Raw genomic sequence first — 18,583 nt, forward strand, 5'->3', positions numbered from 1 at the left:
ATCATCGAGAAAAAAGCATTAACTTTTTATTCTGTGATAAAAAGGCACGTTCTCATAAATACATCTTTGTCTTATAACAACGACTGTTACTGAAATAAAAGCTTATATTTGCAAAAAATACGAATTACAGGGAAAACGTGTTATAGGACGTTCTTCCGATAATAGTATAAATATTAATTTATTAGCTAAAATCAAAGAAAACGTTAGCTAAAAGTTAGAAAGAAAAACGAACGTGTTTTTTTTTTAATGTAAATAATAACCAAATGTAGGCCTTACCAGAAGAACCAATGACGTTTAAAGCTCTGCAAGTGAAATCCACTAGCCCAGTAGCTTCTTCGTTGGCCTCTCGCAACTGGTAAATAATAGATCCACACGATGTGTACTTAAGGAAGCCTGGATTCTCCGATTTTTGATACAATTGTCTCGTGTCATCAACTGGTATCTGTGGGGAGAGAAGGGGGGAGAATAAGCTTGTTTGTTTGTTTGTTTGTTTTTTGAATTTCGCGCAAAGCTACACGAGGGCTATCTGCGCTAGTCGTCCCTAATTTAGTAGTGTTAGACTAAAGGCAAGGCAGCTAGTCATCACCACCCACCGCCAACTCTTAAGCTACTTTATTTACCAACGAATAGTGGGATTGACCGTAACTTTATAACGCCCCCACGGCTGAAAGAGCGAGCATGTTTGGTGTGACGAGATTCGAACCCGTGACCCTCAGATTACGAGTTGAACACCTTAACCCACCTGGCCATCCCGGGCCTAGGAGAATAAGTAAAATGCACTTATGAGAAATAAAAACGGAATCTTGCTACAGAGGCGCGAAACTGCATTTTTATAGTTTTTAATGTGTACCATATTAAAGTTTTACGAATAAATCTATATGTTGCATAAAATAACATCTGGAACATTTTATTAACATTTCACAAAGACTTTGTCATGGGCAATTCATAACAACGTACTATATTAATTTCACTATGACAACACTTGTTGGACACCAAATAAATGCTATGGTGAAGTCAATGTATTTGACTAAAATACATTTAGCTTCACGGCTAACAGGGCGAGCATGAGAGTGTGGTATGAGAGAAATTCGAACCCACAACCCTCCGATTACGAGTCCAGTGCCTTAATTATCTTAACTAACTTAATTATAAATATTACCACAGTGAAAGCGTTATGATGTGACGGTCAATTCCACTATTCGTTAGTAAAAGAATAGCCCAAGAGTTGCGGTAGGTGGTTATGACTAGCTGCCCTCCTTCTTGTTTTACGTTGCAAAATTAGGGACGGCAAGCGCAGATAGCCGCCGTGTAGCTTTGCGCGAAATTCAAACCAAACCAAACATTTATTAAATACCAACTAAATATTTGAACGTCTTTACAGCAACCCTTTTCAGATATCAACAACGTTAACTTCACTATGGTAACTATTCTTAAGATATAAACCAAATGCAATAACTTCACTCGGAGCAAAGGCCATTAAGTACAAACGTGTGATGGGTATTAGGCTGGTTATTATAATTCTTTGACGTCAGTAGTACAAAATCAGGGACAATGGTAAATAACTTCAGTATCTTTGCCCTAAATGCAGAAACAAAAAGCGACTGCATGTTTTAAGCTACTTCTTAAATAATAATTGAAAATAAATTTAACCATATGTAAATTACTGGACGTCAACATTTTCATCAAGTTTTTTTTTATTTGTTGGCCTGGCATGGCCGAGCGCGTAAGGCGTGCGACTCGTAATTCGAGGGTCGCGGGTTCGCGCCCGCGTTGCGCTAAACATGCTCGCCCTCCCAGCCGTGGGGGTGTATAATGTGACGGTCAATCCCACTATTCGTTGGTAAAAGAGTAGCCCAAGAGTTGGCGGTGGGTGGTGATGACTAGCTGCCTTCCATCTAGTCTTACACTGCTAAATTAGGGACGGCTAGCACAGATAGCCCTCGAGTAGCTTTGTGCGAAATTCCAAAACAAACAAACAAATTTTTTAAAAGTATGATAAACATTTTTGCTCTTTGATATTTTCTTTTTAACGGCAGTTAACGGCAGTTATAGTTGACAATTTAATTGTAAAAAGACGGTTGGTTTGTTTTGAATTTCGCGCAAAGCTACTCGAAGGCCATCTGTGCCAGACATCCCTAATTTAACAGTGTAAGATCATTCAACCCAAAGACTTGGGCTACTATTTTATCAACAAATAGTGGAATTGACCGTGACATTATAACGCTCCCACCGTTGAAAACCGATCATGTTTGATGTGACGGATATTCGAACCCACGACTCTCACATTACTAGTCGAGTGCTTTAACCACCTGACCATGCCGGTTGATTTTCTGATATGCGAAGTGTCAGTTAGCATTTTGTTCTATTTTGCTTTTAAAATTAAAGATATAAATTCTGTCTAATTTAAGTCTTTTTTTTTAAACGCCAGCTTATTATGTTCTAGCACTTCACAGTATAGAACCAAATTAAGACCTGCATCATTTAGATTTCATTCATAAGTAATAAATATCAAGCAAAGGGTTTATGTTGACAGAAGCTCACAAACATACTGATCTCCTTTCTCTCTCTCTCACACACACAAACAAATTGTACAAGAACTTACAATATTATTTCTGGAATTCATAAATGCGAAGCCATAGCTACTAAGGCGGTTTGTGAAGATTAACAAATTATAGACAGCATATTTTAAAAATAAAAGTTTCGGAGGTATTCACTTCTTTTGAAGAAACCAAACCAAAATAGAACAAACGTTTTTTTCGATTGATTTTTCAAATTCGATCAATATTTGTTGTATATATCGTGTTGTTTGTTTTAGATTAACCCCCTTCCCAATGGGCTATACGAGTGCTATCTACCTAGGAGAATCAAATCCCAAATTTTACTACTTGGAGTCCGTAGAGTTACCGCTTACCCCTCGGGAGATCACTTCTCAAGTTAACAAACCAATAATTCTTTGTTTATAATTCTTGTCTTTTTTTTTTTCATCAGAATGTTTATCCACATTAGGATTTTTTTTCTTTCCAGTGGCACAGCAGCATGTCTGCAGACTTATAACGCTCGAAATTGAATTTTGATACCCGTAGTGGACAGAACGCAGATAGCACATTATGTAGTTTTTTGCTCAATTATAAACACATTTAGGATTCGTAATACTTGTATGGTCCCCGAGTGTAAAAACAGTAAAATCCGGAATTTGATTCCCGACGGTGGACACAGCAGGCAGAGTATCGTGCTCATCTGCAAAGAGTAGGTTATAGTTACTAAAGAGAACACTCTGACTCTTCCACTCCCCAAAAAAGTCATTTTGTAATGAAATTGGGAATATTTACTGATACCGTTGCCAATATGATAAACAAAAAATTGATAGCTGACAAAGGCTTACTAGCTTTTAGTCATATCTTGAAAAGAATGGCCGTCTTCATGATGAAAATAGTGAATAAACTGAAAGCAGAGGAATTCTATTCGAAAATATAACCATAACTTTTCCTAATATTATTCAACTATGCTGTTCTGTCATTTTATTTTTCTGCTTCATAGTGGTCTTTAAAGTCGATATCCATTACTGCATAACAGAAAGTCTGTCAAGACCTATAGTGTCTTCAGCTGATACTCACATACAATAGAAAGTCTGTCAAGGCCTATAGTGTCTTCAGCTGATACTCACATACAATAGAGAGTCTGTCAAAATCTGATCTTGGAAACTGATGCCCACGTACACTTGGATGCCTGTGGAAAGTTTGTAAATAAATTTGGTCTTGAACACCGACATCTACAAACAAAGGCAGGTTTAAGGGAAGATTAATGGTGTTGAAAGCCAACACTGACGCATAACGAAACGTTTTTAAGGCATGAGGTCTATGACGTACCTCACCGTTTTTCATCTGGTCATGGCTATGAGAGTCTTCACGAAAACAGAGGACGCAGTTACAAGAAGAGCTGGGACCTGGAACGTAGTCCTTATAACGAAAGCGCAATTACTTTTTGAAATTTTCGAGATACCAAAGCCTAAAATAGTTAAAAATGGGATATAAAATTTTAAAAAATACACAGTTTTCGACGTTTCGTCAGAGTGAAACTTGATGAGAGATTAACTCTGTTAAAACGTCGACAACTATTATGTTTTTCCATCTCACTTTTAGCAGTTTCATACTTTAATTAAAGTTACCCCCCGTAGAATAGCGATGAAAGTACAGACTTACAACACTAAAATCCATGGTTCGATTCTCCGCGGTGGTCACAGCAGTTAGTCAAATGTGGATTTGTTCTAAAACAAACTTACTTAGAAATTACTATTAATCTCTATTCTACATAATAATGTGGGGTTTTCCATTCATTAAATTGTGTTTGCATGTCAGCATATAGTTAAACTATTTGCAACATAAGAAGTTTTACAGGACTTATTTTTTCCGATTTTTCTGCGTTGCGATAAATTACACCCTTAACTGACGAATTATGATCCTTTCGTTTCACTAAAACATTATTTATGGCTGTAGAGTGGAGTAAATGCACGATCTTAAAAAAAAAATCTGAGGTCGTGCTAAGTTTTCACTAGCTAACACTAGGTGGCGCGAGTAAATTTACTATATTGCAGTTATTTGACATTCAGATGAAAAATAGTTATTTTCAAAGAAAGTCATAATTTAGTTACGGGTTCGAATTCCCACCACACCAAACATTCTCGCACTTTCAGCCGTAGGGTCGTTATGATGTGACAGTCATTCCCACTATTCGTTGGTAAAAGAGTAGCCCAAGAGCTGGCGGTGGGTGGGGATGACAAACTGCCTACCCTCTAGTCTTACACTGCTAAATTAGGGACGGCTATTGCAGATAACCCTCGTGTGGCTTTGCGCGAAATTTAAAAACAAACAAAAATATTTTAGAATGTCCTACAGTGGTGCCCCCAGTGGCACAGCTGTATTCTGCGGCCTTACAATGTTAGAATCCGGATTTTGATACCCGTGGTGGGCAGAGCACAGAGAGTCCATTATGTTGTTTTGTGGTTAAAAACAAACACAAAAGTGTGGCTTATTTTGTACATAAAACAAAATGTTTTAAAATAGGAGTTATTTAGTAGCGAATTCACAGCTTGTATACCAAAAAAATTTGTCGTTGTAAGCGATGCAAAAATATGAGGCTTAATATTTACGATAGAAATAACGATTGACTACTGTTTTCTCTCATTCTTTTTAGTTTGGTTATAGTTGATTTCTAACTACATGTTTGTAAAAACAACACTTCGAGTCTCTATATATTTTCCAGAAGTCAACACTGAAGAGGCCTTTCGTATTATCCTAAAAGTAGTCTGGACGTCAAATAGCCTATTAAGAGTCCCAAAGTGCTATTGTTATACAGTACTATAAGTCTAACGTCACGGCTTTTAACAACCAAACTTGGCAATCTAAGGAACTGCCTAAAGGGCGTTTAGGTAGCATTCATGGCCTAGCCCAACCTAACGAATTTACAGACTTGCAACTCTAAAATCGAAGATCTGATCCATAAGGTGAAATTGAATCCCCTTAAGTAGCTTCGCCTTAAAATAGTGATAGAAAAAGCATTTCATACGTTTTGTATAACACACATTGTTTATAAAAATATACTGAATGCAAAAAAAGATATATGTATGTCTGATGTCCAAAAATTAATATAATCAGCTGTATGGGAACACCCCTCAGCAGTCTTCGGACTTACAACTTTAGAAACCGGTTTTCGGTATCTTTGGTGGGCAGTGCACAGATAGCCCATTGTGTAGCTTTGTGTTTATCTGCAAACAAACAAGCCTATGGGAAAAGTACATAAAGTCATGATATGTGGAACAAACACATGTAATCTGCTATATATATGAGACCAATGACATATAATCCAATATTGCGACCTTTTCGTGTCTTTTATCCATATGTTGCGTCAGTTCTAGTTCTTGGGAATACATAAAGTACTAGAATTACTGCTATAACCTGATAAACAACATGTAAAAATCAGCAGATTTATATTGAGTTAACGAGTTCCTGGGCAAGTTACATAAATGATGAATGGATTGCCACCCTTTCAGAAATACTAAGCTTATAAGCTTCACTGTTTCTCTTGATTTCAGCGTTTGACATCGTAACATAAGTTTGTTCTTTTTTTCGTACTGTATTAAATAGGACATTTCTTTTATCTTTTTCCAGTGAGTCCTGATAATGGAAATAAAAAGGTATTTGAGAAGGAGGAAAGCCTAATTCTCTACTAAATCCTTCAGTGAAGATAGAAAAAGAAATACGTTTTTGTAAATTAGGTTATTTCTAAATTCATTTGGTTTCTAACGATGTTCTAATATCATTGTTTCAGAATTCAGACCTGCGTACACGCTCCATTATTTCACTATTTTTTTTTTTTCCATTTCACGACCTCTAAGAATTTTATTAACGCAGTGCACTGTGTAATGATTTTTGGTTAAGTTACATGAAGATTATTTTCGTCATTACACGAATAACACTCATTAACTTTGTATTTTTAAGTGTTATTAATAAATAACACTATGTAATATAATTGATTTCAAATAAACCATTTCTATCAATTCATATTTAGTTAGGCCCGGCATGGCTAGGTCCTTAGGGACGCTTGACTCGTGATCTGAGGGTCGCGGGTTCGAATCTCCATCACATCAAACATGCTCACTCTTTCAGCCGTGGGGGCGTTTATAATATCAGGGTCAATCTCACTATTCTTCGATAAAATTGTAGCCCAAGAGTTTGCAGTGGGTGGTGATGTCTAGCTGCTTTTCCTGTAGTGTTTCCCTGCTAAATTAGAGACAGCGAGCGCATATAGCCTTCGTGTCGATTTGCGCGAAAATTAAAAAGGAAACAAACATGTTACGTTGCTATTTATTTGTGTTCTCATAAAGTCAATACTAACTTCAAATTGTATCTTATTAGAAGTTAGAGCAAGAACACTTTCTTACTGATATTTTGTAAACGTTGTAAGGTGTAATAAAATAATAACCAGTAAGTATTCACAAAAAAGAACTTTTAACATTTTATTCAGTTAATAGAAGTAAAACTTTAGTTACGTTGTGATAATTTTTAAAGTAACAAAATGTTTTGCTCAATTATAAAACTTTATCTCTTTAACGAAATATCGTTTTGGACAGTTGTTTGTGACAGATAAAAGGTTGATTTGTTTTTGTATTATTCAAGGTAACCTGGTATTCGCTTTTAAACTGGAGTTCGTAGGTTAAGAAATAAGTAATAATAATCGGAGAACCCATAGTTTAAGAAATAAATACCTCAATAACTGGAAAACCCACAGGTTAAGTAATAAGTACTTCAATAATTGGATAACCCACGGTTAAGAAATAAGGACCTCAATAACTGGAGAATCTACAGGTAAGAAATAAGTACCTCAATAACTGGAAAACCCACAGGTTAAGTAATAAGTACCTCAATAATTGGATAACCCACAGGTTAAGTAATAAGTACCTCAATAATTGGATAACCCACGGTTAAGAAATAAGGACCTCAATAACTGGAGAATCTACAGGTAAGAAATAAGTACCTTGATAATGAGAAAATCGAAAGATTGTTGTTGTTTTGTTGTAAGGTAATGAAGTAAGCAAAGACAGTCGAGTAAAAATTAAGACATTTATGTGAAATAAGAAACAAACGTTTTATTACATCAGGTAAAAGTCAAGGTCTTCCTTTATTAGCAGTTAGAATCAGTGTGTCATTAGCACAATCTGAGTAGACTAAAACACGAAAGATACCGAACTTTTTCAAACACTGTAGAGTGAAAGGTTTGATTTAATATCAAAGTTCTTGTGTGCTCAATCAAAATTTTTAATTACTTATGTCAGTGATTATTGTCACTTCTAGTTCTTATTAACTTAAACAAACCACACAGGAAAGACTCACCGCCAACAGGTGCGGAGAGGATAAATAATATAAGCAGTCTAGAATGTCCACTGTTGTATGAAACTGCGGTCTTTGTCTGTTTGTTTGTAGTTAAGCACAAACTAAACAAAAGACCATCTGTGCTCTACCCACCACGGGTATCATATCCTGGTTAATAGCGTTGTAACTCCGCAGACATACCGCTGTGCTACTGGCAGGGGGTTGGGGGTGGCGTAACTTTAGTTCCAAGCAAGGATTACCTAAATCTACGACAATTTACATCCTGTTTACAAAAAACGTTAACCGCACAAAAAAGAAATAAAAAATAAACAAACAAATTTGCATACACACCAAAATAACAATGTATTATTATTCTGGTGAAGGATTGTTTGTTTTTTGAATTTCGCGCAAAGCTACACGAGAGCTATCTGTGCTAGCCATCCCTAATTTAGCAGTGTAAGACTAGAGAGAAGGCAACTAGCAATCACCATCCACCTCCAACTCGTAGGCTACTCTTTTACCAACGAATAGTGGAATTGTCCGTGACTCTATAACGCCCCCACGGCTGAAAGGGCAAGTGACGGGATTCGGACCCGCGACTCTCGGATTACGAGTCGAGTGCCTTACCTCCCTGGCTGTGCCGAGCCCTGGTGAAGAAAGTGTAAAACAAAGTCACGACTAATTAAGATTTTTGTCTAGAATGTTTGTCTATAGATTTCATTGGTTATCAACTTCCGGCGTTCTAATCCGTTCCATTAATTAAACAAAAAGTCAGTAGAAAATATAATGAAATGGTAAATGGGACTAAGAGGATATTTGACAAAAGTGTATAACCGAAACGTTGGGTGGTTAAACACTGTTTTGTCTGAAAACTAACATTAACTTATTTGTTTGTGAGATACTAGCTTGCATCTTCAGAAGTATGAAATGTTTTGATTACACATAGATATGGAGAACGATTTTAATTTTTTTTTTGGCTACCTGTAGCTGGAGTTCCAAGCTCAAGAAAATATGTCTAATTATTTGTTAGATTTTTTATATCCTTACAATTTCATCATTTTCAGTTGCGCAAGGCTTAAGAAGTGTTGGTACACAGAGCAGGTAGATGGCGCTGAAACCAGACATTTTCCAGTCTTACTGAACTGTTCAAATTGTGCATATGAGAACAAGCGCAGTGGTTGAACTACACTTTATTAAAGCACCATCGACGATGACAGACAAAGGTAGTAAATACATCTTAAATGTGCTTGGAAACGTGAGTTTTGCCTTCTACCATTAAATAGCAACATTATTGCCAGTTATATATGTATCCAGCGGCATGACATGTATTTTTGTTACAACAATAAATGACGTTGCTATCTGTATAACATAGATTACATTCATTCCTTCTGCTTTTTTCATCATGTCTTCTGAATCTCAGTGACATAGGATGTTAACCAACAGTCTTCCTTTGCGAGAAAAAAAGCAAACGAACCTATTTGTTTTTACGCAAAGCTATACGAAGGTTATTTGCACTAGTGTTTCACCCCCCGCCAGTACAGCGGTAAGTCTACGGATTTGCAACGCTAAAATCAGGAGAATCGAACCTCGGTGGGCTCAGCAGATAGCCCGATGTGGCTTTGCTATAAGAAAAACACACACACATCTGTACTAGCCATTCCTAATTTAGCAGTGACAAAGTGAAGGGAAGGCAGCTCGTTATGATCACCCACCTCTAACTCTTGGGCTACTCCTTTTTCAACGCAATGTGGGTTGGACCATAAAAGCATTTACATCTCCCATGACTGAAAGGACAAGCATATGTAGTAGGATGGGGATTCGAACCCGCAACTATCAGATTCCAAGGCAAGCTCACTGACCACATGTGCATACCGGGTCAAACAACATAAAACACCAGAAGAAAGTTACAATCTTAAAACAAAGTTTTAGTTTAAAGTGAATTTTTTCTCTAAATTTCTAAAAAAGGTATTTGGACAAATAAATAAACAAATCGACAGATGCAGTGACGTAACACGATAGGTTTTTGGCATCACTTTTTCACATGGTACACATTTTTTTTTATTCAGGCCTAATCTCACATACGATTGAAAATAATAATTTTTGTATATCTACGTTAATCAGTAGCAAGACGTTTACATGTTTGAAAACTTAAGTAACATGCGATAGGATATATTAATTCAACAATTTGAAGAATACAATTTCCATAGGTTTGGCATGGCCAGGTGGTTCTAGCGCTCTAGTATAAATAATATAATTCTGTATCTATCACACACAAGCACTTATAAACAGTATGTTTGTGTAATACCTGCAAATAATTATAGATAGTACATTTGTGTATCGCCTATAAGCAATTATAAACAGTATATTTGTGTATGAGCTACAAACAATTATAAACAGCTCAACTATTTGTGTGCCATTTGTATGTAATGTAATTGTTTTTGTATCAACTATGAGCATCCTAAACTTTGTGTGTCACAGAAATAGTTAATGCAGAGTAATTAGCTCTTAGTACAATGCATATTAGTATTCATAATTACATGTCTTTTAGCCGTACTTAAACTAGTTTTATTTCTTCCATTACCAAAGGGATGGCTAGATAGTTAAGGCGCTCGACTCGCAATTTGAAGGTCACGGGTTTGAATCCTCGTCACACCAAATGTGTTCGTCCTTTCAGCTGTGGGAGCGTTATAATATTACAATCAATCCAACTATTCGTTGGTAAAAGAGTAGCCCAAGAGTTTGCAGTGGGTGGTGATGACTATCTGCTTTCCCTCTAGTCTTACACTGCTAAATTAGGGATGGATAGCGCAGATAGCCCTCGTGTAGCTTTGTGCGAAATTCAAAACAAACCAAACCGTTACCAGAATAATTCAGTGACTAGGCGACTGATTCTCGCTCTCCCTCTGAGTAATGATTTTCCTTGAGTCATTTTTATCTCACACTCTGCGCTACATTGAGTTTCGGTCTAAATACAGTACAGAACCCCTTGAGTGACGACAGAAGTCGTGTGGTTTAACATTTTGAACCAGTTCCTCAAAGGTACCACAAATGCCCCATTGGATTAAAATTGGGTTCTGTGTTGTTCATTTCGAGGCATTGATGATTTTGTTTTTAATCATATTAATTATGGTAGAAAGCAGTATCCTTTTGAAACACTGTATTTGCCTTATGACCAAAAAAAGAAAAATCCCATGTAGTCAAGAAGCGATCGTTTGCTATTTTTTGAAAGCCATAGGTATTAAGGTGCACCAAATGCAGTCTACAGTATAACCCCCCAACCCAGTATCTCACAGATGGCGCAATACAGTCTAAGTGTTCACCCACCTGTGCTAAAGTCTTCCTTTAACGAAAACCACATTCGTCAAAAACACTTTGCAAAAGGCCTCACAGCGAAGCCTTTTCACATATCCTCACTGAATGCTACAATGTCGTTGTGAACTTGTTCAAAAAGTCGACTACAATCCGATGTTTTACAGTTCTAACAAGTAAGCATCGTTATGGTCCAACATAATTTTCTGCCATGTTTAACACTCTCGCGTTTGAAACACAGTCATGAGGCCTTATGCACAGTAGGCCATGATTAGTTCCCACATCGGATACTTTTCCTGAAATTCATTTACTTTTCCGCATCTTGCCTACTCTGCAATATTGCTAATTCACATTAATGACATATTAGGTGAACCATATAACATATTCAAGAGGTGTTCGAATACACTTAATAGAAAAGAGTAATGCGTTACCATTTTAAAAGTTTTCAATTTTCAATAGTTCTATATCATCAATAATAGTAAATACTTTGCTACTTTCCCATTTTATGGTGTACAAATAACTAATATGTTGTTGTTTTTTTACTAAATTATCGGCTAATAGAAATAAATAAGTTTGAGGTTGTTGAGATTAACTTATTTTTCTTAACGGTTGAAACCAGTTTAATTTCTGTAAGACTAGAGGGAAGGCAGCTAGTCATTATCTCCCACCGTCAACTCTTGGGCTACTCTTTTACCAACGAATAGTAGGATTAACTGTAACAGTATAACGCTCCACTTATGAAAGGGCGAACATGTTTGGTGTGACGGGAGTTCGAACCCACGATCCTCGGATTGCGAGGCGAGTGTCTTAACCACCTAGTCATGCCGGACCGGGTTTATGTTTTAAATAGAGAATTAATGGCTCATAGTTCTACAAAAAAACAAAACAAAAGAGAGGTAAAAATTGAGAGAAAGTGTAAGTTTTATTTTTTTACAGTATATAAAATCACATTTTTTTCAATTAATCTCTTTATTGTACTCAAAGCACTAATAGTAACAGAGATACTCTTTGGAGATTAAAATAGAATGCAGAGCATTACACACTTATGTTAACTTTTCATCACATACTAAGTCCTAATTATGATGACGTATTATTTCCATTCCCAAAGTTTTAGATCTAATATATTCAATTTATGTGATTATTTTAATTTACGTTAATACAATTTTACGATTCCGTTGCTAAGTAATTAGTGCTAAAGACGGTGATTATAAACTAATTCTAACTTACTGATAACGTGTTGGTTTATATGGCGAGTTGTTTGTGGAATAATAAATTATATTTTAAAAAATCACTTCCAGTCCTACGCCTAATATAATTCCTCGCGTTGAATTTCATGACGTGTGCACAGTACATTTATCAACAAAGTTGGTGGTTGTATAAGTGATAAATGCTTGCCATCAATATTCGCTGCACAGAACAAAAAAACTTCCAAAAACGAGGAAAAAGTTTCCGAGAATTATTGATGAATGCTGTTGTTTTGGGTTTTTCTTAAAACTATCTTGAATGAGAGTATCCAGGCGACATTAAACCGACCAGTAAGGTCCAAGCAGAAATGACGTAGAGGATATGCTAGCAGACATTTCAACCAGTAATAAACAAGCCTTGTATGACAAGATTTATTGTTAGACAAGTAACGATTTACTGAACTGGTCAGTAGACTGACAAATCGTCATCTGCACACTTCTCGAAGATTTCAGTAAAAGAACCTCGGGGGAGGAAATAAATCGGAACTAGCACTTAACGGCCCGACATGACCAAGTGGTTAAGGCACTTGAATCGCAATCCGAGGGTCGTGGGTTTGAATTCCAGTCACACTAAATATGTTCGCTCTTTCAGCCGTAAGGGTGTTATAATGTGACTGTCAATCCCACTATTCGTAGGTAAAAAAGTAGCCCAAGAATTGGCTGTAGGTGATGATGACTAGCTGCCTTTCCTCTAGTATTACGTTGCTAAATTAGGGACGTCTAGCGCAGAGAGCCCTCATGTAGCTTTGCAAGGATTCAAAAAACAAACAAACAAACACACCAACCAGCACTTAAAGTAAAGTTACATTCTATTTTCGTTTTTGATAAGAAAACGAATTAAAAATATTGGCCTTTATCATTTTTGTTACAGCTCTCCGAAAAATAATTTCTTTTTCATCTTAGGAATATTCACTAAATGCTTCGTTTAACACAGTCTTACGACAAGTATAGTTAATTATAAACATTCCTCGCCAGTTTATAAAAGGCATTCACATTACAACAGTTACTGTTGTAACAAGTAGTGTTACGACTAATACTGCGTTTGTTGTATTTCAGCCGGTCTTTTGAGAACTGTGTTGAGCGAAACGTCGTCAACAATGGACGTGGCAGACATACTGTGATTTTAATACTATTATAAAATATTCTTTTCTTTCTTGAAGAAACCTAATGGACTGAATAAAGAATATACTGTTAAATATATAGTAGTTATAATATTAATGCCTTATGGCAAATAAAATAAATTACTACCATATTTAACAGCTTCTAAAAGGCGTACATACCATAGCAGTTGTTGGTGTAACAAATAGCTTATACAAATAGTCTTACTACTACTATTACCTCCTACCTATTAAAATCAGTGTCGGATATAATGAAGAGTACTATACGGAATTTTTTGTTTTTGGTAAATTTAGAGGGAGTTTACCTCTTTTTTGTTTTTGTTTTAACTACACTTCGAGAGTGTTGTCACTTTGTAACTGTCCTGAAAAGGACCATTTCTAGTAAATTTAAATGTAATCTTAATAATTTGAGCTTCAACATCACTGTACTTCTCATTTATGTATCTTAAATATTATCTATTTCTTGCTGTAACTAAACATAAAGGGACAAACACAGCCTGCATCTTCCCGCTCACGTCGGTCCAGACTCAAACAATCGAAGTTTCCCTTCAGCTCTTCCCCCACCCCTCCGGGGCGAGGAAAGAGCTGCTCCCGACTTTAACTAAGGAAATTAATATCATCGCCAATCTTGAAGAACCAATTAAACCTAAAAGTCACGTGCTTTATAACCATTAGTCGCGTGTGGAGTGAAGAGAAACAAAAGTTTCTGACCAACCCTAGTTATTTTCTTCCCCCTTTGGGGGAACAAGAGAATAATTTAACCTAAATAAATATTACCGTGTGTGTGGGTTTTTTCGAGGTATTTCCGTTTCACCTACACCAAATTTTTGGCATAGAATCTATAGATCCCACGCTGCTCTGAAGAACCCTTACTCCCATATTGGTCGTTGAGCTTTGTAATACTTACTGGTTAGTGCCTGTAGTTGGTTTTTCCGCTGCTGCTTGCTTGCCATAACCACAGTTTGTTTGTTAATACATGTGTCAGTAACGTGCGTGGGTATTTACATACATAAATATGCACGTGTTTTTTTTTTTTTTTTTTTCATGTAGCTTAACCAAATATCCAATCACGAGTGGGGTGAAGAGAAAGTAAATGTCTGAACGCCATCAGTTGATTCTGATTCAGAGCCCATGCTAGGGTCCAGTTAGATTTAAACCGAAATACCTGCCATGTTTTCTCCCTCTTTCGTGTTTGTTGTATCGCAGTCGGTTCAATGAGCTCTTTGTTGAGTGAAACGTATCGTTTGTAATGGATACGGCGAACACAGTGGAATTGAAAAACATTTATGGTGGCTTCTTGTTGAAAAGTCTCCCGCTGGTACAGCGGTAAGTCTACGGATTTACAACGTTAAATGAGGGATTCGATGGACTCAGCAGATAGCCCGAAGAGGGTATTCTATAAGAAAACACACACACACACTTGTTGAACAAATCCCTCAAGATTGTAGTGTTAAGAATATTGATAAGATATATCAAAAATGGTTCAGGAATTTATGAAAATGTTAGCGGCTGTTAGAGTGTATGGTGGTAAAGTAGGAATTTTTTTTATTTATAACTGGTTTGCTTTGTTTTATTTTGAATTTTACGCAAAGCTACTCGAGGGCTATCTGCGCTAGCCGTTCTTAGTTTAGCAGTGTAAGACTAGAGGAAAGGCTGTTAGTCATCACCACTCACCGCCAACTCTTGGACTACTCTTTTATCGACGAATAGTGGGATTGACCATCACATAATAACGCCCGCACGGCTGAAAGGGCGAACATGTTTGGTGTGACCAGGATTCGAACCCGTGACTCTCAGATTACGAGTCGAGTGCCTCAAACATCTGGCCATACCAGGGCCATTTATAACCGCGTACAAAACATAATAAATGATCCTAAGTTGGTATAACATTATCATGTCGGAAGTCGGTTTATGAGTGAAATTCTTGCTAGAATCAATCAGTAATGATGTCCTGTACATTCAGAGTTGCCGACTATAGTGCTCCATATTTCTCAATTCCTGGGTGGCTCCATCAATTTTTCTGACTCAACTTTCACATTTTCATTCCATTTTCCAACGTCATTGAGCCAAGCGACTCTATCTGCCTCTCGTTTTTTTTTCTCTTCGACTGTACTAATTAGAATCACTCCGAACCTTTCTTCTGGTCTAATTATGCACCCAAGGTAGCACATACTCTGTTTCCTATATATATATCCAGTATTTTGTCGCTACATGTTCTAAAGTGTACTTATTAGTTCTTCTCTATCAGTGTAACCGATCTCATCATTTGTATATATTTAAAAGCTTCCGACTTTGTTTCGACATACAGTATACGAATCACAGAGTATACCTGACAATAAGTAACATTCTGATCGTCTGTTCTTTCACACCGTAGAGTGGAATGTTTGTGTGTTTTTCTTATAGCAGAGCCACATCTGGCCATCTGCTGTGTCCACTGAGGGGAATCGAACCCCTGAATTTAGCGTTGTAAGTCCGTGGAGTTACCGCTCTACCAGCGGGGGACCCGTAGAGTAGAACTGATCATATGTAATATTTTATTCGTCCATTATTCAGTTCTAATTTGACATCTCTCCTGAGAAATTCTTTGAGATTGGAAAATGCTGTTTTTTTTCCCTTATATTCCCATTCTTTGTTGGCCCCGGCATAGCCAGGTGGTTAGGGGGCAATCGATTCGTAATCTGAGCGTCGCGGGTTTGAATTCCTGTCACACCAAACATGCTCGCCCTTTCAGCAGTTGGGGCGTTATAAAGTCACGATTAATCCCACTATTCGTTGGTACTAGAATAGCCCAAGAGTTGACAGGGGTTAGTGATGACTAGTTGCCTTCCCTTTAGTCTTACAGTGATACATTTGGGAGGGTTAGCGCAGATAGCCCTCGTTTGCTCGAAATTCACAAAACAAACAGACTAATATTCAATTCAGCATAACACCATACCACCTTTATTACGCACCAATAAGAATGAGTTATAAAACTTCATTGCGTTACACGGCATACACTCGATGTCGGCGTAATGCTATGCTATCTTTACACACCATAGGATCCAAATAATTTATTAGTTATTGTAAGGTGAGTGTGACATATCATAAACCATCCGTCAGTATAACACAACGACCCCCTTTGCACACAGTGGAATTCTCAAAATAAATTACTTATCGTAACACAATGCCCTTTTTACTCGCTGTGAAATTCTAACAACGAAATACTTGTTATAAAGTTAGAGTTTTGTATAGTTCACACTGTGTGTCAGTGTCACACACAACGCTTTTTTTTTGCACATTATCTAAGACCATCTCGTCTTTCCGGCATGCTTGACAGGACCGATTTCTTTCACTTAACATGGTACTATAGTATAACATTACCAAAAGCTGCGATGACCATTAATCACAATTTTCTAATTAATCCAAGATAAATTGAACCCACTACTGCTTACTTTCACGTGTAGTTCGATGCTTTTCTTCACTGCCAACATTTTGATGTTTACATGGTAGCTAATTAGACTGTTTCTGCGTGATTATAGGCTTTTGCTGAGCTCTGTTGTCTACATTCGCGCCAAAGGCATGTACAGGAAAAAAAAAAAATTAAAATATGGACTCTTTATTCGAACTTATTCATTCTCCCCATCTTTGTTCTTTCTAAAAATAGCCTTTTATTGAAAATTGGATTTTGTTTTTATGATCACCTAAGTGATAAGTGGAAAACTAAATACTGTATTATTGTGGATAAGGAAACTGCTCATTTTTGTTTTGGAAAGTTAAAGTTGAATGAAATCCGAAGTATTCGAGAAAAGTTATCGTGAGTTTGGAAAATGGAACTTAATTAGTTTACGATTCGTTTGTAAGGCTTAGAAAATCAAGCACACAAGACAACCTGACTACAAGAAGTGACTGTTGTTCATGTAGGCAAGCTAATGATTTATTTTTTTATTTCTAGCAATGTTTGTTTGTTTTGTGAATTTTGCTCAAAGCTACCTGAGGGCTATCTGTACTAGCCGTCCCTAATCTAGCAGTGTAAAGCTAATAATCATCACCCAACGCCAACTCTTGGGCTACTCTTTTACCAACGAAGAGTGGAATTGATCGTAACATTATAATGCCCCCACGGCTGAAAGGGTGAGCATGTTCGGTGTGATGGGGATTCAAATCCGCGAGCCTCAGATTACGAGTCGAACGCCCTAACCTCCTGACCATGCCGGGCCTTCATTTCGAACAACAAATACAAGATTGTAGCTTGAAGACGTTATATAGAAAAATAATGAAAATGATCAAAATGTTTCTTACTGAGACAAAAATGCCGTCTACCAGCGTATCGCTAAACAAAGATCACTTAGTTGTTTAGCAACAAATCTAATAAATTGTAATAAATAATAAATAATACTTGTATTATGTATACAGTAAAAAGGAACTCTAAAAAGTTCTAATATTTAATATTTCATCAGAGTATTCGAAGCAGGACCATTATGGGTCGGTAGGTTAGGATAAGTGTTGAAATATCGATTCATTTAGTGTTTGCAGTAGGAAATCACCAAATAAAATAATTAATTATTTTTAGAGCTTTATTCAACCATATTTTGTTATCTTTGAGTGTCCAAAGATTACCAGAAAGTCACACCGATCCTACCAGTTGCCTTTTATCCGGTTACAATTTTTTTTCTCTCATAATAACTTGGATTGGGTTTATTTACTAATACAAAGACTGTGCGTATGTGTTATAAGTAGGAGTCATTTGGTAATTTTTTCAGTGATAACTATATTCACAAATACTGAAAAAGAAACGAATAAAATTACCGATTTATAATCCAGTCAAAATTCATCAGTTTAGCTTTAGAATGAACATTGACTACAACAGTTCTCAGTGGCACAGCGCACAGCAATACGTCTGTAGGTAGTAGACTTAGAACGCTAGAAAGCGGTTTCGAATAACATTGAATAGTTTTGTACGTAATTACAAACAAACAAATAAGATATTTGCAGATTTTCCGGATTTGTATTTTTATAACAAAGCCACATTGAGCTATCTGCTGAGCCCACCGAGAGGAATCTAACCTCT

At 36.7% G+C, this 18,583-nt stretch overlaps 1 protein-coding gene across 2 annotated transcripts in view; it reads right to left on the bottom strand.

The window, feature by feature from the left end:
• LOC143236065 (transmembrane protein 272-like) overlaps window positions 1-18,583 on the bottom strand; it is a 52,207-nt gene that overhangs the window by 17,540 nt on the left and 16,084 nt on the right. For both annotated transcript variants that reach the window (XM_076474336.1, XM_076474327.1), the window contains exon 2: window positions 277-442. In XM_076474336.1, the coding sequence (XP_076330451.1) occupies window positions 277-442 (166 nt within the window). The remainder of the gene's footprint in view (window positions 1-276; window positions 443-18,583) is intronic.

This window comes from Tachypleus tridentatus, chromosome 2 (genome assembly GCF_004210375.1).
Source record: "Tachypleus tridentatus isolate NWPU-2018 chromosome 2, ASM421037v1, whole genome shotgun sequence".
NCBI lineage: Eukaryota > Metazoa > Arthropoda > Merostomata > Xiphosura > Limulidae > Tachypleus > Tachypleus tridentatus.